Below are 21632 nucleotides of genomic sequence, written 5' to 3'. Positions count from 1 at the left end.
GAGAGGAGGATTGAGGTGTGCAGCCTGCCTTTTGCTGCCCAGACCCAGCCCTGCCTGCTCGGCCATAGGAGGCCATCTCCTGTGCCGGCTGAGAGGTGGGAGAGCTGAGGAAGGTATAGACACAAGGGTCAGGACACCTCAAGCGTGGGAAACAGAACTGGGATTTCAAAAGCAGCTGCAGGCAGAGGGAAAAACCCTGTTTTTGAAAGAATAAACCTTTGCCCGTGGGAAGTTTCAAAGGGGTTTTCTTACAGCTCTCTTGTAAAAAATACGTATCAGAAAAACCATCTGCTGCTGGGACGAAGCTCTGTGCACTACTTTCAGGGTAGGAAATGATGGGTTTAGTTCATCTGAGCTCTCACAGAGGACAAACTCTGATGTACTGGAATCAGAGATGCTCAGAGCCCCCTCCCTGCAGCATCTGTGGTGGGATGGGGTCTGGGGCCGATGTCCCCTGTGTCCATCATCTGGGTGGTCTGAGAGCTTGGGTGAGTGTCACAGCCTGGGAAAGCTGGCTCAGCATCGTCCACTGCTGGCTTTATTGCTGCATCATGTGGGGCAAGCATCCACAGCCAGGCTTGAGACCAAGCTATCCAGCAAAATCATGATTAAAGTGGAAAGTGGCAGCTCCAGGTGGCTGGGTGGGAGGGGATGCTGCTCTTCCACTGTGATGCTTTACACCCACAAGCTTGTCCCAAGACTGTGTCAGCCCCAGCCCTGGGTACTCTAGAGTCACACCAGCCCTTGGCTTGTGGGCAGCTGTAAGGACACATGCAACATGCAGGACAGGAGATTCCTGCTGCTTCTCCAACATTAAAATTAGCTGCTGGCCTTCCCACCCACACTGGGGACAGGAGGTGTCTGGACCACCTTCCCCTTGCCCTCACTGTGTAGCTGACACAGCCTTGTGCTGGTGCCTGTGTTTGAGCAGATGTGGGGCTGGGGGTGCAGCTGAGAGCAAGTGCCCACTGCCTGTGCTCAGAAAGATGCCAAATTTCCAGCCCCACATCTGCCTTGGAGCCCTAGGCAGCAGCTGAGCCTTGCTAACATCCCTGATTCTGGCATCACTCAGGGCTCAGCACATGTGGGCATTGCTTGGGCTCAGCACACACGGGTGCTGTTCAGGACTCAGCACACATGGACTCAGGGCTCAGCAGGGCTGGGGGTCAACACAGATGGGTATTGCTCGGGGCTCAGCACACACAGACATCACTCGGGGCAGTTCCTGATGGCTGTGCTGTGCTGCTGGGCTCAGGGTCAGCGCCTGGGCTCAGGGTCAGTGCCTGGGCTCAGGGCCAGCCCCTGGCTGCCTCTGTTTGCTCTCACAGGTAGTGTCGACCTTCAGGCTGTGCCAGGTGTTTGGCCTTGTGTGCATGGCTTTGTCTGGTTCTCCTCTCCCACTCTTGGCTGTTTGCAGTCTCCCATGGGAGAAAACACCCTCCCAGATCTGCTACCCCCTGGAGCTGCTTTAACTTGTTCTTGGGCAGAGGCCATGGTTCCTTGCTTGCTGCACAACCGTGTCTCTCACCAAGCAGGGCCACAAGTCACCAGAGCAAAATGGCAGAGTGATATATTCACTTTTGCTATTGAACATTCCTGCACAGGGTCTTTACAATCTATGCAGGGCCCTGCCCCTGCCCCATCCCTGCCGGATGCTCTCAAAGAGTTCGTTACCAAAGTCTTATCAATCAGCACTAGCGGGAGCAACCCAAAAGCTCACAGTACCTTCCCAGCCCATCTGAATCCCTTTGGTACACCAGCCCCCGTCCCCCTATGCAGACCCAGTTATGCCATTTGCCCTGCTCAGTCCCCTGTGAAAAGTGCTCAGGATGCTGAAGAATCCAGACAGGTCCTTTCACCAGACGTTGTGCCGATGAAAACGTTAAAGTCATGGTCTGCTGCAGGAAAGAAGTGTCTCTTTTGTGGTACAAGCCCATGTCTGTCCCCTGTAATGTTCTTTCTGGGTCATGTCCAGGCAGTGCTCAGCATCGTGCAGGGGAGGGTCTGTAGCTTCTCCCTGCCTGTCCAAGGCAGGGGGAGCCGCTGCGATTTACTGCCGGTGGATGCGAAGCCACAGCCTTCGTCGCAGACCTGAGGAGAGCCAGTGCCCATCAGTCCCAGCACCCCTCCCAGTTCCCCATCCCATTCCTGGGCTGTCCCAGGGCCTGACACCCCTCATCTTCCCCCAGGGCTGGCAGGATGCTTACGGTAGAGACGGTGGGCGATGGAGATCAGGGTCAGGAGGAGGAGCAGGGCACCAGCGGCCAGAGGGATCCAGATCAGGGGGCTGCAGGGACCTGGAGAGTAGGAGGGGACTCAGAACCTGGCATCATCCTGCCCTGGCAGCTTTGGGGGATGGAGTGTGGGGTGGGAAAGGGAAAAAAGCAAGGCAGGCCCTCAGAGGAGGGGTAGAGATGTGAGCACACGAGATATTCTTTGAAAGATGCATCACAGAGTCACAGGAAGACACCACAGTGGGTCACTGGCCCAACCTCCCTGCTCAAGCAGGGTCATCCTAGAGCACATGGCCCAGGACTGTGTCCAGAGGGCTTCTGAATATTTCCAGTGAGGGAGACTCCACAACCCCTCTGGGCACTCTGTTCCAGTGGTCAATCACCCTCACAGTAAAGAAGGCGTTGCAGGGAACTAACCTCTGAGCTCATGATAACCTAAACTGAAATACATCCTGGCCCCTAAACCTGTGTATATCCCAGGAAACCCCTCCTAAAGGCAGAGGTCAGCTCCATCCAAAGCAGCGGGTCCAGGTGCACCCTGACACCCACCCCTGCATTGTGGTTGCCCCCACCCCAGGACAAACTCCTGCTGGACCATGGGGACCCCCAGGAGCTCAGCAAACCCCTCTTGCAAGGCAGTCTGAGCCAACCCCGTGCCATACCTTTCTTGCTGGCAGCTTTGCATTTGGTTATGCACCGTACGGGCTTTTTGGAGACCGGTGCCTGAGTGGTCTTTGAAGGCAGAGGCAAAACATCAACTGGGGGATAAGAAGAAGAAAAGGATGGTCAGTGTGGCACTGAGTGCAGCAGAGATCCCAAACAGGAGGCAAGAAGGGCTGGAAATTTTGGCCCTTAAAGCTAGTTCCCTCCAGAGACCCCCACAAAGGGCCGTGTCACCCAGAGGGGATGGGAGCTTGACCTGAGCCTCTTGGTGGCCACCGAAGTTACAAAGAGCTTGTAAAGGTGTTAAAAACCCAACAAACTAGGAAAAGAAGGGCAGAAGGCTAAGGTAGAGAAAAAAAATCCAACTTCTTTGAGCTGCATTTACTGCCACGCACCATCTCACCAGCATTGCACAAAATCATGGGAAGCGGGAGATTTCAGTAGTACTGGGAGGTTTTAAGGGATCTAGGTCTTTTCCTTATTCAGATTGCTCTGATCTTGTTCATTGTTCAAAATGGGAATTTTTTTCCCTGATAAAATGAGGGCAGGACTTATTACGGTGTATCTGAATTACAATGGAGCACATTCATCTCTCAGTAAAGTTGGTCAGGAAAATATCCCAGTAATGTATTTAAATAGCTTTATGCCTGACTGCTCAAACCACAATTATTCAAAATTTTGGGTGATTCAAAACTATTTTTTTGTGCTTCTATCAAGGATGGAAATTCCTACGGAAACTACCGTTCTTTTACATGGAAAGATGAGACATCAGGGGCCCGGGATTTATCTGCACAACTGCTCCTTTACACTATAACAGACTTAAAGAAAAGGAACTTAAAGACAATTTGTTTTATCATGAGTACTAAAAGGAAAAGAGGAAAACATCCAGCAAAGCCTGAATCCTCCCAGAACACCTGCTGTTTTCCAGTTTTTAATTGGAGTGTCCTTGATCAAGCTGAATTTCAAGCCTGTTTTTCATGCTTTGCACAGAGATATGTGCCCAGTTGATAAAAAAACAGTTCTCCTTTATCTTAAACCAGCTTTTCTTGAAGCCGGCAAGAATCCAAAAGGGATTTCTTGGGCATCTCAAGGTGCAGGGGATATTTGCAAAAAACAACCCAGAAAAACTGGGACACTGGGGCTGCTTTAGGGTCAGAAGTATAGCTGCATTTTGGTTAAATAAGTTATTTGTCTCCCTAAAAGTCTGCAAAAAAGGGACTAAATCCTACTTCAAATACATTAGTTTTTCTACATCAACTCCTGCTCTCTGGTCAAGGGGAAAATGGTCTGAAAAGCGCTTCTGTATGACCCAGATGTCTGTAAAGCATTTCTTCCCCAGCTGCCACCTGCAGACAGTTCTGATTTCTGGTTGGAGCGCCCCAGAGATAGCGGGTCGGGAGCTTTGAGGAAGGAATCCCATTTCAGTTCTTTATGTGAAGGATGGGCTTGAAAGCTGCTGTCAGACCCACCCCAGAGATGTGAGGAGTGATGTCCTCTGGCCTCAGTGTTGTCACTGGAAGGGAGGGTAAGGAAGAACCCATGGCAGGGAAGGACTTGGGAGCTGAGCAGGGCACACATCCAGCCTCTCATCTGAAATGCAGCAGGGGATGAGAAATACACATGGCATGGCAATATCAGGGGCTGAGGGTCTTCTCATGGAAATCCTAAACCACTAGGACCGATGTAGTGTTCAGGGCATGGCCACAGCAGAGCAACTGCTGATGGCAAAGGGACTATCGCATGCAGCTGGCCAAAACGTTTCTGTATTTTCTGCTCTATCCAGTCTCATAGATCTCTTCAGAGAAACCCCAGAGCCCCAACCTTGCACGTCAAAATTGAGAAGAGTCTTCCAACCCTCATCCCCCCCTTACCCAGGGACCTCATCACAGGCTGCTTGTGGCATACTTTGGAACCCTGGGGGTGATGCTTACCCACACTGAGCTGTGTCCCACTGCCCAGGAAGAGTTGGGAGGACTGGGAGACGGAGCAGTAATAGATGCCATTGTCCAAGGCATGGAGGTGGCTGATGTGCAGGCTGTAGGAGTTGTGGACACTCGCCCTATGGACACTAAACTTGTTTTGGCTGATGTTTGCACCATATGTGGTTTTGCCCAATGCGTTGGAAAACACCAGGAACTCAAAGATTTGCCTCTCCTGGCTCCAGCGGTACCAGTACAGCCCGGTGTGTTCCTTCTTCAGCTCACAGAGGATTTCTGTTTTATTGTTAGTTTGGGCTAAAATATGCTCTGGAGTTTGGGGTAAGAGTAAGTTTCTACAGAAGCCTAAGAAAAAAGAGACAGATATACACAATTATTATTTTCTTTTCACAGAATCGCAGAATGTTCTGAGTTGGAAGGGATCCACAAGGATCATCTAGTCCAGCTCTTAACTGAAAGGCCCATATAGGGATCAAACCCACAACCTGGCTGTTATTAGCACCATGCTCTAATCTCAGGCCTAATCTCAGGGTTTAGTTATTTTTCTTCCATGCTAAGTACAGAATTTCTTTATGGGCTTAATAAAATCAAGTAGTCACAGATCAGGGGATCACACAAGGGAGAAACAGGAGCAGCTTTACCAGGATGCTCCCATATTTCCTCAGAGGCCTTTTGGGGTTCAGCAGCTTTTTTTGGGTCAAGCCTAGTTACAGAATTTGCCCTGCAAACAATCATCTAAGGAGGAGGCTCAGTGGCAGGGAAAGGGATGGAGGGATGGTTTTGAGAGTGTCCTCGGGGCTGTATGTGCAGGGAAGGGCATCCCCAGCTGCTCCTGTGGATGCCCCTCTTCTGTCTCCCTTCTTTTTAATAAAGAATAAATTATTTTTTTTTTGAGCCTCTTAACTTATTTTCCAGGTTTTTCTTCTAACAGATGCAATGCCAATAAACATCTCAGGTGCAGAAGAAAGACCAAAAAATGTGCAAAACATCTCAAAATGCGTCAATTTTACATTAGGTTTCAGACAATGTTATTTTTACAGGAATTTTGAGACGTTGGGAAAGGAGAGGGAGTGAGGGGTAGCCGTGGGGTTCAAAGCTTTGGTTTGGTATCACATCTCCCTGTTTGGGCTTTGCAGCTTCTGTTGGAAATTATCTAAGTTGTGTTTGGCCCAGGCAGATGTGAGCGGTGTCTGTGTGTGAGTGAGGATGTGTCCTTGTGAGAAGGATAACAGGTAACTTGTGATCCTTTCTGTTCAGCAAACAGTCCTTCAAAACTCTAGATACTCTGCGACCAAGTGAAAAACAGCCCTCTGAAGATAAGGACGGTCTTGCTTCCCCCGTCTGTTTCCCAGGCATGTTTTAAAGCTGTGCAAAAACCTCAACAATACATGTTTCTTGTCTTTTTTTTTTTACCTTAAAATGTCCCTTTTCCTTCAAAATCCCAAATCTGCTTACAGTAGCTGTTGCATCCTCATGCAGTCCTGCAAACCCAGTGGTGTAGGAATGGGTTGGCATGATGCATAAACACCAGAAGCCATCACTGTGGCACAAGGCCCTGATGTCCCCCATATTCCCAATGGGACAGGCAGAGGAGAGGGCTCTGGTGACTGACACAAGTCCAGAGCCTTCCTCTGTCCCCACACTGATGACCCCATCACTGCAGAGCCCTGATATGGCAGTGCTGAAATTCAGGCGTTGCACGGCAGCTGCAGCACTTCACCACATTCTCTGGCTCCGTGACAATATCAATGTCTCCTTATCATTAAAATACATAATTTTCAGGTTTTAGAATGCAGTTCTCACAAACTTTGCTCTGGCAAACCCATGTGGTTTTTAAGGGGGTGAAATGTGTGTGGCCATGGGGCATGGGGGCTTCAGGCTCTCCTTGGTTGCCCTGAGGTCTGGCTGGCAACTTAACTCTTTCTGGCTGGGAAACTTAACTCTTCACGAAAAGCTTCTCCTTGAGCTGTTGGAGAGACTGTTAGATGAGTGATAAAGGATGAGAAGGTATGCTGGAAAATCTCAGCTCAGTGGACAAGTGGTCAAGCTCCAGTGGGGTGAGCTGGGATGAAGCCAGAGCAGAAAAGCCCATCCTCAGTCATACCTTCACCCTCCAAAACCTCCCTGTTCCCTTTCCTGGTGGGGGACCACAGGGAATCATGGTGATTGCACATGGTTGGCCAGACCAGCTTGCAGCACCTTAAAAATGGTCTCTATTCCCTTTACGTGTGCAGAGCAAACTCTCATTTATTGAGGCTTTCTCAACGAGCTCCTCACTGTACATATCTATAGGATATTACCGCCTGTAAGGCACGGTTTTATAACGCACCAATTCCAGCTGTGGCCCTTGGGAAATACTCAGTCTTTGGATGATTTAGAAGCAAATTTTATGGGATGTTTATTGCCTTCGTGCTACACAGGCAGCATAGACAGGTGCTACTTTAACTTCTCCATCAGCAGCTTCCTACAGTCCATCTGCACTAAGGGTGCAGTAAAAATAAACTCTGTGGCGTCTATACCATTATGTATTGAGCTCTGAATAGAATATAGAATAGAATAGAACAGACTATTTCAGCTGGAAGGGACCTACAGTTACCATCTGTAACTGTACAGCCTGACCAATTCAGGGCTGACCAAAAGCCAAAGCATGTTATTAATGACACGATCCAAAATTATGCGGCGATAGGTAATAATATCCTGTAGATCTATACTATGCCTGTATGTTTAAACTTCCATCATCCAGATGCTGTGCAACGCATCCCATGTGCTGGAGTAGGGTGGAGGAGAGGCTCCACCACGATTTTAGGTGCCCTCGACTCTTAAGAGACGTGTCCTTCTTACCTGGGATCTGGAGGCAGATGCAGAGATGGAGCCACGGCCGGGCCATGGTGGTGGAGTCACAGACGGAGGGGTTTGTGCCAGGTCCCCTTCTCCACCCACGGTCACCTCCTGCTGGAAGGGATGGCTTCACCTCAGGAAGTTCTTCCCCGTCCCGGCACAGATGTCTCACCAACAGCTGCCAAAGAGCATCTGCCAAGGCAGCACCTGGAGCCTCAGCACGGCAGCTTCTTCCACGCTGAACCCCACGTCCAGCACTGCACAGGTTACCCTCAAATCCCCTCTAGGAATATTAAAAAAAAAAAAAAAAAAGAAAACTCATTGATTTTTAATTATGATTTCTTCATATTTCACCACCCAGTTATTCTTCCTTCGTTTAATCTACTTCCATGCGATTAAAAAGTGACTAATGTAGGAGCTTGGCATTAAAGATAAAAGCAGGGAAGGATGAATTTTGGCTGGTTTTTTCTCTCTGCTGAAATCAAAAAGCATTCAAAATAAGGAAAAGATGCAGGTTGATCCACAGGGTTGTTTTCTTCAGCAAAATTTTTAGCATGAGGTGTTTTTCTCTGGAAAATGCTGAACACCAGACCAACCCGCCATAAAGCAGAGACGTGAGGCATCACAGAAAACTTTGAAGTCAAGAGCAAGAAACCTCAAACAAATTTGTGGCTGAAAAACCACAAAAATAAGGAAACTCTGCTGGGGCTCCCCACCCCGTGGCATGTGCTGCTTTGGTAGCTGTGACAGCGCTCTGAAATATGCAGAATTTCATCATTTTATCATTCAAACGATAAAATATCAGAGTGGCTTTGAAATGTCCTTGTGAGGAAGATGTTTGAAGCGTTTGGGGTTTAGGATTCAAAAAGGGAAATTAAAGGGGTGAGCTGGTGTCAGTAGCCTTCAATATTTCCATGATCAGGAAAAAAAATGTAAGTTATTTATTATTTTTATTTATCTACTGCCTTCTTTGCTGCCAAGTGAGGTTCAGTTTTATGTCCCTCTTGTGCAGATACTTGTGGTCCTTACAACACCCCAGCATCTCCTCAGCAAGGGGAGTCTCACATGGGGGCACTGAGAAATTTCCCCTAGGGTTGAGCTGGCAGAAGAATACAAGAAATTATATTGTGTCTTGTACACTGTTAGTTGTTGGTCCATTTTGTACTATATTTTTCCATGCTGATGTAACACATCCTCTCCCCTTTTCTGTTTAAATTAATTTCCTGCTCGAAGCTGGTTGCTAACTGCAAAAGCCTTGCCACAAAGTGCTCAGCTGCTAAAATTTAGGGTGGACTGAATTGTTCCTTAACTCTTTCCTGTCAGGAGAAAGTAATTTTAGCATTTTTAAACCTATTTCAGTGCTTTTAAGCTCTTGTTTTCAGAGCTGAGCCCCTGATATGGGATGCAGCAACACTTGCCTCTCCCTTCCTCACCTCCTGCTCATCTGTCCCCTTTTGTTTCATATCACTCCCAAATTGGGGCCTCCTCAGAATGGGGTGATACACCTCTTTTTTTGTAGGGGGTGGAAGACAGGGAGTACTTAATATAAGAAATGCCACTGCAAGTGAATTTTGCCTTCATCTCTGCGATGAAGTCAGTGAAATGAGCCCAATGTCCCTGGCTGTTGCAATGGCTGTGTCCCTCTTTTCTCACTTTCACCTGGAGCATCTTCAGGCTTCCTGGCCACGACAAGAGTTTGTCCAAGAGGTGGCTTTTGTCACCACTGCAACCTTGAACATGGGGATATTACACTGGGGTGATTCCCCAAGACATTATAGCAGCTTCCTTGCAGTACTTTTACCTATGGAAAGATGGTAAAAGATGCTTCCCTGCAGCAATTTTACCTATGGGAAGAAAAAGGAATATGTGCAGTGTAAAAGCATAGAGTGTGTACTGGAACAGGGATTAAGTTTAATTTTTTTTGAAGCTGTTGTTTATGTGCAGTGAAGATGTTCACTGACTCTTCTCAGGACTGGGTATCACTCTTACAAGAAAACATTTTGAAGGAGGGATGCTTTTGTCTGGCAGCACATCGCCAACAAAAATCAAAGCGCTGTGGGAACGTGCAGGAGACACCTGCTGTTTACAACATCCCCACATTGTTTGGGGCTGCTGTCCTGGCAAGAAAGTAGGGGAGGAAAGAAGGGTGTAAGTTGATCTGATCTGTACACACAAGCAAGATTTGTTGGTGACCTTGCTGGGGGTACAAGCCGTTAGCCAGTGTTTGGCTAACGGCTGGGCCAAGGTGGGGGGGATCGCTGAATTTTGGTGCTTTTGCACAATTTCTAGGGAATTCTATCCTTTTTTTGACATTAAAAACAACCATCCCTGTCCCCAGCCCAGCCAATTCCCTGTGGACCCATCCCAGTGGGAAAGAGCCCCTCTTCTTTTCCCCAGCCTGCATCCTGCCCACCTCACCAGGCTGACACACGCTCCTGGTGCTTTCACCAGCTTTGTTACATTTTTTACTCTCTCTTTACTCCCTGTGATGAGTTTCCTGCAGCAAAGTGTTTGTTTTGCGGGGCTGGAGCAAAGCATTGGGATAGAAAAACAGGGTTTACAGTCAAGAAGCAGGACCTGGCTGGGGTTTCATCTGTTAAACTCCCTTGTTACAGCAGAGGTAACTGCAGCTGGGCTGTAAATTTAAGGCCAGAGAAAACAGCTGCAAGAAAAATAGGGGGAAAATGCATTCTCTATGTGCTTCTGGGGCTGCAAGGGCTGACTTTTGGGGTCAGGGAAGGTTGCTCAGCCCCAAGTCTGGTCCAACATGGTCCAGCTGGGCAGTATCTAGAAATAAGGGCCTGCTGGGGATAATGAAGTGCAGGACAGAAACTCCCTAGGATTCAAGCAGCCACATGTGAACATTTTTTTCCATTTTAAATTTTTTGAAATGGTTTTATTCCAGGGAAGGGTGTAGCTCCTGGAGTATTTCATTAGGGGTAAAAGCAGTGATGAAAATGATAGCATTTTCACTGAGTCAGATCACAGTATTACATAATCACAGAATATGTCGAGTTGGAAGGGACCTACAAGGATCACCGAGTCCAACTCCTGACCCTGCACAGGACCCTCCCCAACCTTTTTCTTAGTGTAACAGCAGGAAAAAAAAAATTCAAAACAAAACAAGTGGGTCAAATTTTCTAAACTGCTCCAAGCTAAGATGTGGTTTGTAGGATGAGGCTGGGGGGCCTTTGCAGGTGCAGATTTACAGCTGTAATTCAGCTGATGCAATATCACAGCTGAGGCTCCTGACATGTCATGGGGTTACCCTTAAGGTACATGTCAGTGTATGATGAACTGGGATGTAGCATGGAAAAATGCTGCTTTTAAAGACCAGATGCCAAAATGGATCTAAATGATGAACTGTGTAAATTTTCCTGCCATTTCACCCCCCCTGGTAAACAGATCTGTGCTTGGGGGGTAGTTTGGAGGGACTGTGTGTGTTAGAGGTGTCAGGTTTGAGCTCCATGTGTGATCTCCCCCCCAAATCCCAGTTGCCAACGGGGTGTGCAGCAAATGAGGGGGCCATGGGGGGATTTGGGAGAATGGACGCTGAGAGTACAGGCTCCAGCTCTCCCTCTTCAGGACACTTGGTGCAAGCAAAAGTTAGCATGGGCGAGTGGTGACTAATCCTGGACCCCCCCAAATAGATAAGGGGCAGAGCAGGTGCTGCTGTTTGATTTCAGTTTCCTAATCAGTGTTGAAGAGGATAAGGAAAGACAAGGGAAGTGTCCTTGGGAAGGCAGCACGTGGAGGAGGAAAAGCCACCGAGGAACTAAACATAGGTGTTATCATCCCAAAACAACGACCTGCCATGGCTATAAAAATCACCGGGCTGAGACGTCGTAACCACCTTTACCTTAAAGGTGCCAAATCTGCTGGAATTCTGCAGCGACCCTCTTCAGCTTCCCGGGACTGCCAGGACATTCAGCCAAGGATTGGTGAGATCTTATTACTGGGGTCTTACTCTGTCTCTGCTTTGCTTCTCCCGCTCCCGCATCCCTTCCCCGTCCCCTTCCCGGGAGCTGCTGGGTCGCGGCAGCTGCCGGCTCGGCCGCAGCCACCCTTTCCCACCTTTCCCACCTTCCCCTTCCCTCGCTCCCGTGTTCGGCGTCTCCCCGGGGGGCTTTTCGGAGGGGCGGGTCGCGGGGTCGCAGCCTTGCTCCGAGGGTGGGCCGGCGGCGCTGGTGTTATGGTAGCTTTGCCCTGAGACAGAGCCGTCTCAGATCTCGTGCCCTTCAACCATGATGACCGACATCGTTAGCACCTGGAAGCTGGAGCAGTTTGTGCTCCAGAAGTGTCTCCCCGCAATTTGGTCCCCGGGGTCCTTCCAGGGCCCAGAGGCATACCAGCAGCTCTGCCAGCAGTGGGAGAGCTGGTCGGAGGAGAACAAAAAGCCCAAACCCACAAACAAGTGCAAGAAGCGAGCGGCTTTGCAGGGTTTGTTGATGGTGGGCAGGGAGTTGTCTAGATTGCTGAAGGAGGCTCTTGAGAATGTGCAGACCTTGGAGCAGGACAAGGCCGAACTCAAAATTCAGGTGGACAACCTCCGGGCAGAGGTGCAGGGTTTGTGTGGGGATTCTCTGCGGAGCGCAGTAGAGATCACCCGGCTGGAAAACAAGCTGGGGTATGAGAAGCTGAAAACGGAGGAGCTGAAGAAGGAGGTTGGCAGGTGGATTGGGGAGACCCACGACGCGCAGAGCGCGGTGCGGGCGGTCCTGCAGGACGTCCATCGGGACCGGGGCACTGGCCCTGATCACAAGGTATGCCATGCCAAGATCCAGGAGCTGGAAGCAGAGCTGGGGGTGTCGAGGGGCATTGTGGCTGCCATCAAGGGCAAGAGGAGCCAGGCTGGGAATGGGGAGGGGGAGGACTCCCTGGACACGCACCCACCCCACTATGATTATGAGGATGATGTGTGGGGTGCCAACAGCCCCACCAGGCCATCCCCTTATGCTCCTCTGCGGGAGGAGGTGTGCCAGCTGCAAGCAGGGGAGGCAGAGGCTTCCAAAGACAAAAAGACCCCCCACGATGAGCCAGTCAGTCACATCCCACTCCAGCCAATAGACACCAATAGGGCTGTGCTCTGGTTTACCCCTGAGCAGCTCAAGACAGTGGGGAAGATGCTGGGGCCACTGTCAAAGGAGACAGCCATCAACTGGCTGTCCAGGGTCCAGCGTCTGCCCAAGTGCCAGAGTGGCAACTTCGTGAGTGACCTGATAGATATTGTGAGAAAGTGCATGAAACCAGATGATTTCGCGGCACTGCCAGGGGATGTGCAGATGGGCAATGTCCAGGATATCAGGGACGTCCAGCTGGCCGTGTTGAAGGTGTTCTTCCCAGAGGTCAACCCCTTAGTACTCTTCCACCAGGAGAAGCAGAACCCCGAGGAGCGGCCCGATGCCTACGTTAACCGTAAGAAGATGCTCTACCAGATGGCTGGGCTGCCTGGATCAAAGGACTCCCCCCTCGATTTTGACAGGCCTGAATTCAAGGAGCCACTGGTGGTGGGGCTGACACCCCCACTGCGGGTGATCGCTGGTGGGGACGCAGCCAAAAAGCCGCTGTCAGAGCTGGAGCAGATCCTGACCCAGAATTTTGAGCTGCAAAAGCAGGCATTCCCGGGGTACATGGTGGGGGGGAAGAAAGGGAAAACCTCGGCCATGCCTTTCCAAAATGCAGGGATGAGAAAAATGCAAGGAGACAACCGAAAAGATCTTGACAGCAAAGGGGGCTTGGGGAAGGAGAACCAGCAAGGGATGAGGTTTCAGAAGTCCAACCCTTGGCGGGCCGAGCTGAGGAAGCGCTTGATAAAATATGAGAAACAGGAGGACATTGATGGCTTGCCGGATGCGGAGCTCTTCCAAAAACTGGCCCTGCATGAGGCCAAAAAGCACAGCAGCTCCCACCTGATTGACCCGGGGTCTAAGGCTCAGCAATAGGGCTGCCAGGCACCTGCGTCGCCCCTTTTTGTGGCACCGATTAAGACCGATTTGTGGGGGCGTCCGATAGTTGATACAACTATTGGAGGAGGGGTGCTTGGACAAGTGATGTTAATTGATACTGGTGCCTCTTATTCAATTCTGAATATGGCCCCCGGCAATGCCGGGATCTTCCAAACCTCTGAAATTATTGAACTGACAGGGCCGGACGGCCAAAAATCCCCAGTGCCCTTCACAGGGCCTGTACCCTTTGAAATTGGGACTGCCAAAGGGTCTGAAAAATTTGGGAAAATGGAAATAAAGGGAAAGGTGGGAATTTTAGCCATCTCTGCGCTGACAAAGATGGGAGTGGTGGTGGACTTGGCAAACCAAGCACTGCTACACTGCCCACAAATTGATGTGCCTGTCATCCTGGCAAGCCATAGGGTGATGTCAGTGAAAGCCCCTGAGCTCCTGGTCCACCCTGAGTGGGAGCCCCGAGTGAAACGGGTCACGGAGCAGTTCCCCCAGGTCTGGGCAAGGAGCAAGCTGGACTGTGGGCAGATTGATGCTGCCGTGGTAGTCAAAGGACCAGATCCTCCTCCTCAGCCTCAGCCCTGGTACCCAGCTGAGGCTGAGTACAGCTTGTGGGACACAGTCAAAACCTTGCTGGACCAGGGTGTGCTGGTGGAGCAGCAGAGCACCTGCAACGCCCCGGTGTGGCCCCTGAAGAAAGCCGATGGGAAAACGTGGAAGCTGACAGTTGACTTCAGTGCCCTGAACCGTGTCACCCCACTGCAGACCTCCACAGTGGTCAGGTACCCTGCCATCATGGCAGCCATCTCCCAGGGATCCAAGTGGTTCTCGGTGCTCAACCTGACCAGCCCATCGTTTGCCATCCCCCTGCACCCTGAGTCCTGGCACAAATTTGCCTTCACCCTTCAAGGACGACAGTTTGCTTTCACCAGAGTCCCTCTGGGTTTCCACAATGCCCCTGCCATCTGCCATGCACACGTGGCGAAGATGTGGGAGCAGCTCAGCCACCAGGAGAGCGTGCTGTCCTGTGCTGGTGATGTCCTCATCCACACCCAGACCAAGGAGAAGAACCTGGAGGTGCTGGCAGAGGTGCTGAAGGCTGTCCAGAAGACGGGCTTCAGGATCAACCCCACAAAGGCCCAGCTGTGCTGGAAGGAGGTCTCCTTCATGGGGGTGACCCTTGGGGAGGAAGGGCGCTCACTGGAAAAGCAGAGGGTTGAGCTAATACAGAAGATGTTGGCACCGTCTGATGCCACTACCCTCAGGTCCTTCCTGTCTCTCCTGAGGCTATGCCGTGAGTTCATCAAAGGCTACGCAGAAAAAGCAGCCCCCCTCTGCCACCTCCTGAAAAAGAACACCCCCTGGGAATGGGGGCCAGAGCAGGACCAGGCAGTAAAGACCTTAAAGGAGAGTGTGGCACAAGCTCCCATGCTGGCACATCCTCAGGGGGACAGCCCCTATGTTCTGCAGCTGGCCTGCACGGGCAGGGGGCTTCAGGCCTCCTTGGGCCAGCAACACAGTGCCGACATGCTCCCTGTTGCCCACGCCTCGCGCCTCCTGACTCCAGTCGAGCAACAGTTCACTGACTATGAGAGGGAGGTTTTAGCCCTGACCTGGGCCCTGCAGCACTGGGAATATGTGGTGGGGTCAGCCCCAGTGCTGCTGAGGACCTCCCTCACCCCGGTGACGTACCTCTTGTTGGGGAAGAGGGATGAGGGTCCCCTGCAGTACCCCAGGATGGCCATGGCCAACTGGGCATTGTCATTGACCAACAAGGAGATCCCTGGGGACCCCTCGCCCGGTGCCTACAGGGTGGTAATCAGTGGAGAGAGGGATGGGCAGGAGCCGGTGGGCCCCCTTACTGAGCCCAAGCCACGGCGGGCACCCCTGTTTGAGAGCAACCTCTGCCTGGAGGAGGCCAAGGAGAGAGGCTACATTGTGTGGTTCGTAGATGGGTCCAACTACTACGAGGAAGGGGTGCCCTACACGGGCTATGCCGCTGTCAACTGGGGCACAGGGGAGGTGGTGAAGGGGAAGTGCCTGCCGCACTCCATCCAGGCTGCCGAGCTGGTGGCCGTGATGGCCGCCCTGGAGAACACGCCGGCAGACCAGCCACTGGCCATATTCTCAGACTCGGGCTGGGTGGTGCGTGTGGTGCTGCAGTGGCTGCCGCTCTGGAAGGAGAGGGACATGCAGTCTGCCGATGGCAAGCCTGTCACCTATGCCAAAAAGCTGCTGTACCTTGCGAGGCTGGCGGAGCAGAGGGCCTGCCCAGCCCAGATCATTAAGGTCAAGGCCCACAAGAAGGGAACAGAGGAAGCCAAGTGGAACAAGGAGGCAGATGCCAAAGCCAAGCAAGGTGCAAAGGAAGGGTTGATGTGGAAGGCCAGCAAGATTGCAGAGAATGGCCCTCTGTCTGTGGTGCCCAGCAGGCACTGGGAGAGTGTGGATCTAGTGGGCTTGCAGGCACAAGACCCCAGGCTTCGGGAGTTAGCACAGGGCAGGGAATACAAAGGGTGCAAGGTGTGGAAGGACGTCTCGGGGCTGGTCCTGGCACGGAGGGAGGGGGCGGATTACCCAGTCTGGGTGGTGCCTGAACTTGTCCGGACAGAGCTGGTGGCCCTGGCTCATGAGCAGGGGCATTGGGGTACAGACAAGACCATGGTGAGGCTGCAGGGTGTTGGGTGGTGGCCTGAAATGAGAGAGGACGTGGAGAGGTATGTCAGCAACTGCCTGACATGTGCAGCCAACAATCCCGATGCCAAAATGGCCAAAGCCCTCCTGGGCCCCCAGAGGATTTCTGGGCCATGGAGCAAGTTGCAGATGGAGTTTATTGGCCCTCTGCCCCAAACAGCCCATGGCAACAAGTATTGCCTGGTGATCAGTGATAACTTCACCAACTGGGTGGAAGCATTTCCAGCTCGAAACAACACGGCCAGTGCAACTGCAAAGATCCTGGTAGAGCATATTTTCTCATGGTGGGGCATCCCAAAGGAGATCGACTCAGACCACGGCCAGCGCTTCATCGGAGAAGTCACAAAAGGGGTGTGCCAGGCCCTGGGAATCAAGCAAAAGCTTCACATCACAGGGCATTTCCAGAAACCCACCTCAGCAGAGGGGCCCAATCAACCACTGAAGACAGCACTGAGGAAGCTCGTGAACCAGCAAAGAAAAGACTGGGATCAGAAGCTCCCACTGATCCTGCTGGCGTTACGGGGGGCCATGGCATCTCAAGCACTTTCTTCCCAAAAATTGCCTCCTGCAAGAGACCCGAAGCTTCTGGAACACTGGTGGCAAGGAGGGGAGCCCCCGGCTGAACTGCAGCCCCGCGTGCTGATGGACAGGTGGGTCCAGGACATGCTGAGGACAGTGTCAGCCACGTACCATCAGCTCGCCTCAGTGCAGGAGACCAAAATCCCCAAGATGGATAAGCAGCTGGGAGTGCTGCTGCGCCCCACGGAGTGGAACACAGGGGACCTGGTAATGTATCGAGGGGTTAGAGAGAAGAACCAGGTGCTGGAACCCCAATGGATGGGGCCCGTTAGGGTTGTGAACAAGGCCAGCCCCTCCGTGTACCAGGTAGAAATCAGAAAGGGGACAAAAAGGCAGGGAAAATGGCTCCATTCTTCACAATTAAAAGCATGGAAGGGAAACTAACGGGGCTGGAGAGCCCTCCTTGCTTGTGTTTTGCAGATAAAGGAAAATGGAAGGCGATTGTGACCGGCGGGAAGGGCGAACTTCGTGGCATCACCAGCCGTGTTTTTGCTGCGGGGAAAATGCTTTCAAATTTGTGATTGCGGGATTTACTTTGCTTTCTGGTATGTGCATAGCGCTGAGCACCCACTGTGCCCAACCAACCCATCAGCACCTTGAACAAACAGTCGTTCGTTCCCACTTGGAAAGGCACCATGACAGACAGGCCACAGCCCAGCACAGGGTTAGGAGGTACACAAAAGCTGAGACCAATTGGCCCTGGTCTCAAGCTTACATAAAATATACAGGAAGCATGGGGTTAAATTCTGACACGGGCTTAAATTTGTCAACGGTGGTTATGCATGGGACAGAGGTGTACTTGGAAAATGAGTGGAGCTGGGATAGCACAAACAGACTTCCACAGCTGCTGGGGAGGGTGGGACAGCAAATAAAGGTGGGGTGCAGGCTAATTAATGCATCCACTCACCAAGCAGTAACTCAAATCTCTGTAACTGAAATAAAAACTAATAAGAATCAGAAAAAAAACTGTGCTGTGGAAAAATTGGACTGCTGGCACAACTTTACTTTGGTCCAGCCAGTCTTTGTGGTCTGCCTCTGGGCAGATCACAGCGTGGGGCTGTCCTTTAAATTCGAGATCAGCACCACGACACCCTCCTTTGCTGCCATTAAGATCTCAAAGTGCCATTTTTTGGCCTGGCATGCAGCCCCATATGTTGAAATTGGCAACCAGGTAAAGTTGGAAATTAAATACTCCCAAGAAAGTGTAACTGATCCAATGCAAATTGATGGCACCACTGTGACGGTATCTGCCCCGAACGGCCGCAAGTGGGTCGTTCCAGTGAGGTGCCTCCGTGAGAACAAAACACTTACTAGATCTGAATTAGGCATGGAGGCTTCATGGTATAATCAGGATTATGGACGCTGTCCACACCTGCTCATAACCCTTCAGGTATGGTGTCAAGGAAACCTGAACGTAGAAATGTCCCATGAGCTCGGAGGAAAGTGGTGGATAGAAGGCCCTGAAGGATTTAAAAAAGAGTTTTCCATCATTGCTGTCTTTCGCCCTTTTGTTTCCAAAATAGGTCCTTATGTAGTGAAGAAAAATCACATCCAAGAGCTGTTGACTGGCCCTGTCCGGTCACTGAAGAAGGTGGTGTTGTCTCTGTCCACTGTTAATATTTCCTCTGTCAGACCACACTGTGCCCCCTTCCTATCCACCCTCCACACGGGCTGGCTGGCGTGGCTGCACAGCCGCTCCCTCCAGGGCACCCGGGACAGGAGAGACCTGCTGGCCACAGTGCTGGGAGGAGGAGGTGCTGGGTTGGGAGTCCTCAACAGCATGAATGCTGAGGTCTTGGCAAACAAGCTGGAGGCTGTCACCTCGGGTATGCAGAGCCTCCTCAGACCTCTGAATTCATCCCTGACCAGCCTTGGGATGGGGCAGTGGCTCGTGTCAGAGGTGTTGCCCACATGGGAACAAATAGATGAGAAAGACCATCAAGTGCTGTTGCGAGCACTGGGCATTGAACAAAGTAACATCTCCCTTGCTCTGAGCTGCATCCAGGCCCAGGTGTGGGTGCAGAGTGTCGTTGCAGGTATCCTGAGAGACGGCGACAACGGTGTCCTCCCCACCGAGATCCGAAAGATTGTGTGGGACGCGGCCACAGAGAAGGAGCGGCAGCTCCAAGCCTGGTGGAGGCTCGTCAACTTCACCCATGACCAGGCCCTCAACGCAGTCATTGCCCACGTCCTCACTGTGGCGGAGGCTCGCATCGAAAAGGTTTACCCCATCGTGGCCCTGGGGGTTAACACAAACGGGTCTGTGGTCTACCCCCTGGACCACCGCATGTGGGCGAGGGTGTCTGATGGGAAATGGCAGACGGTAGATCTGGAAGCCTGCATTTTGGAAAGGGGGCTGGGATTCATATGCGAAGATGATGCCCTTAAGGCGAGTGATGTGTGCTTTGACACCAAAGAAGGGGTGTGTCATTTTGAGATCAATCCCCAGAGCAGTAATAAAACCGCGCTAGTGTACGTAGGGAAAGGGTGCGTGTGCTTCAGAACGATGTGTAAATACGTGCAAATTAATGAGGCTTATAATCAGACCGTGTTTAACAACTCAAATATGTGTGCTTGCAATGTAGCTACTATTAGAGGCTGTGATTTTGTGTATAAACCACCTGTGTTTACTAGCCAGTTGCTAATCAGAAACTACACCTTGTATCGTAGTATAACCCCCACCCCCATCGGTATGGATTTGTCACTTGTAAAAGAAATGTTAGAGCATGAAAATTTACAGCAGCTGCTAGAAAATGCCAAGGCCAAAGCTAAAAAGATCCTAATAACTGTTCACCATGATGGCAATGTTATAAAACAGGTAATGGAGCGAATTAAGAGGGCGGGAGATCATCACTGGTGGGAAATTTTTTTTGGCTGGTCCCCCACGGCCACTGGCATTTTCAATGCACTGCTGCACCCCATTGTAGTTATACTGCTAATGCAAATCAGTGTGTGCTTTGCCATGGTAGTCACTTGTTACTGGATGAGGCAGGTGAGGCTCTGCATTCAAAAACAGGTGAAAACAGTGGAGGCCAAGCGCATCCTAAAATAGTCAAGGGCAAGACTGGGTTGGCCTCTGTGTTTGCCACCAAGAAGAACTTCTAGCTCCGCTGTTGGCTGCAACCCAGTAGGCGTTGAGCGGTGGGGACACATGCCATGCCAGACCTTGATGTGAAGGATGGTCTCCTCTGTTATTAGAGGGCCATTCAGGAGAGGACAGGCCAAGCAGCCTGTAGTTGGCATCAGAATCACAGAATCGTCGAGGTTGGAAGGGACCTCTTGAGTCCAAAACCACCTGCTCAAGCAGGGTCACCTAGAGCAGATTGCCCAGGATTGGGTCCAGCTGGGCTTTGATTATCTCCACAGACAGAGCCTCCACAACCTCTCTGAGCAAACTTGTGTCACTGTTTGATCACCCTCACAGTAAAAGTGCAAGAGTTAGAATAAGTAGCTTGTTTTTGAACCTCTCATTCCCAAATGCTAGTGCAAAGAAGCTGCTCTTGTGTGATTTAAGACTCCTTAAGCAGAGGAGACGGGTAAAGAAAGCCAAGGACAGTGTTTTTGGAAGGAAAGAGAAGAAAGCATAACACCTGATCTTGGGAAAGCACCCACTGAAGACAGCAGGGGTGTGACCAGCCTCAAAGACTTGGAAAGAAGGTAAAAGATGAGCAGAACCGGAGACCCCGTAATCACCTTGGAATTACAGGAGCTGAATCCACATGGACCTTTGCAGCAACTACCTCCAGATTCCCAAGACGTCTGGCCAACGGATTGGTGAGATCTTGGTTTTGGAGCCTGGACATCACCGCTTTGCTTCGCTTAGTTGTGCATGTACTCAATAAATCTGCCTGTTAGAGAATGGACTGTCTGTCTGTCTGTCTGTTCGTTCAGTTGCCGCCTCCCAGCTTCTCACTGCCCAGGCTTGTAGCTTTGGCTACGCTGGTAGAGAGAAACTCTGGTAAAAAGAAAAGGTGTGGGTTATTTCTCCTTTATAGGCCCAAATCCCTCACTTGCTTTCTGTCTGCAGAATATTTACTGAAACACAAAGATTCCTCCCTTGGGTTGAGGAGTGGAGCTCTGAGCCCAGTGCACAAACCCACTTCCCTCTCCCCATCATGCCTCTCCCAACTTGTATCACTGCCCTGCCTCTTAATCCAGAGGGAGCCTTAAAATATACATATGGGGTCTCAAACTATTTTAAAACACTGGAAATTTCAAAAACTAGATTAACCACCTAATTTCCAGCCTGTGTTTTTGATCTCATCTCAGAGGTTCTGCTCTCTCTGTGAATGGGGCAAAAGTCGGGAGGGGGGATTACACAGACAAAATGCCCTTTGCAATCCAGGATGAAATAAATAGATAAAGGCCTTTAATCCAGCAGGCACTGGGACAGAAAGGTACCAAACACATAATTTAACCCAAGGAGCCTGTTCTCCATTAGTTGAAAACTGATAAATGAGTTTAAAACCCCACTTTTCATGATCACCAACAAGTGCAAAGAAACATAGCATTGGTTTTTAAAAGAAATGCAGAACTTCATTAAAGAAATTTCTCCTTAAAAACACATGTTACAACCGAGCTCACAAAAATGTGAATAAATAAATCACTGTCTAAACACACAAGAACCTCAAACACATCCCCTTCACCCCTGGGATGGGAGGTTGAACTCTCCCTACAGCCCTCTCACCTGTCTGGAAAAGGGCCAGTACCTGGTCCCCTCTATGTTTTGC

The 21632-nt window shown here is 50.8% G+C and overlaps 3 protein-coding genes across 3 annotated transcripts; 2 read left to right on the top strand and 1 right to left on the bottom strand.

The window, feature by feature from the left end:
• Positions 1-1611: 1611 nt before the first annotated feature.
• CD8B (CD8b molecule) lies at positions 1612-11599 on the bottom strand. The gene is made up of 6 exons (XM_027722848.2): positions 11532-11599; positions 7676-7953; positions 4829-5179; positions 2897-2992; positions 2208-2297; positions 1612-2091 (listed from the first exon to the last, which is right to left on the bottom strand). Exons 1-6 carry the CDS (start codon positions 11597-11599, stop codon positions 2051-2053), a joined length of 924 nt encoding a protein of 307 aa, XP_027578649.2. The 3' UTR covers positions 1612-2050.
• Positions 11366-20745, top strand: LOC113988870. The gene is made up of 2 exons (XM_027722845.2): positions 11366-11613; positions 17323-20745. The coding sequence occupies exon 2, from the start codon at positions 17333-17335 to the stop codon at positions 19952-19954; it is 2622 nt and encodes an 873-aa protein (XP_027578646.1). The 5' UTR covers positions 11366-11613; positions 17323-17332; the 3' UTR covers positions 19955-20745.
• On the top strand, positions 11917-13637 carry LOC113988871. Its single transcript, XM_027722846.2, has one exon. The coding sequence runs from the start codon at positions 11917-11919 to the stop codon at positions 13612-13614; it is 1698 nt and encodes a 565-aa protein (XP_027578647.1). The 3' UTR covers positions 13615-13637.
• Positions 20746-21632: the final 887 nt, after the last annotated feature.

The sequence above is a fragment of the Pipra filicauda genome, unplaced genomic scaffold (genome assembly GCF_003945595.2).
Source record: "Pipra filicauda isolate LSUMZ 115617 unplaced genomic scaffold, ASM394559v2 scaffold315_size853536_pilon, whole genome shotgun sequence".
Classification (NCBI taxonomy): Eukaryota; Metazoa; Chordata; class Aves; order Passeriformes; family Pipridae; genus Pipra; species Pipra filicauda.
Note: the sequence above shows the minus strand (reverse complement) of the source record. Positions and strands in the feature narration are given on the sequence as shown.

What these genes read in the sequence shown, in the direction of transcription:
- CD8B (XM_027722848.2), bottom strand. Translation starts at nt 11,599, where the DNA reads ATGTCCTGGCAGTCCCGGGAAGCTGAAGAGGGTCGCTGCAGAATTCCA. An exon ending in GCAGATTTGGCACCTTTAAG is followed by an intron (nt 7,954 to 11,531) that starts GTAAAGGTGGTT and finishes ATATTCCTAGAG; the next exon opens with GGGATTTGAGGGTAACCTGT. An exon ending in TGGGACACAGCTCAGTGTGG is followed by an intron (nt 2,993 to 4,828) that starts GTAAGCATCACC and finishes CTTATCCCCCAG; the next exon opens with TTGATGTTTTGCCTCTGCCT.
- LOC113988871 (XM_027722846.2), top strand. Translation starts at nt 11,917, where the DNA reads ATGATGACCGACATCGTTAGCACCTGGAAGCTGGAGCAGTTTGTGCTC.
- LOC113988870 (XM_027722845.2), top strand. Translation starts at nt 17,333, where the DNA reads ATGGAAGGCGATTGTGACCGGCGGGAAGGGCGAACTTCGTGGCATCAC.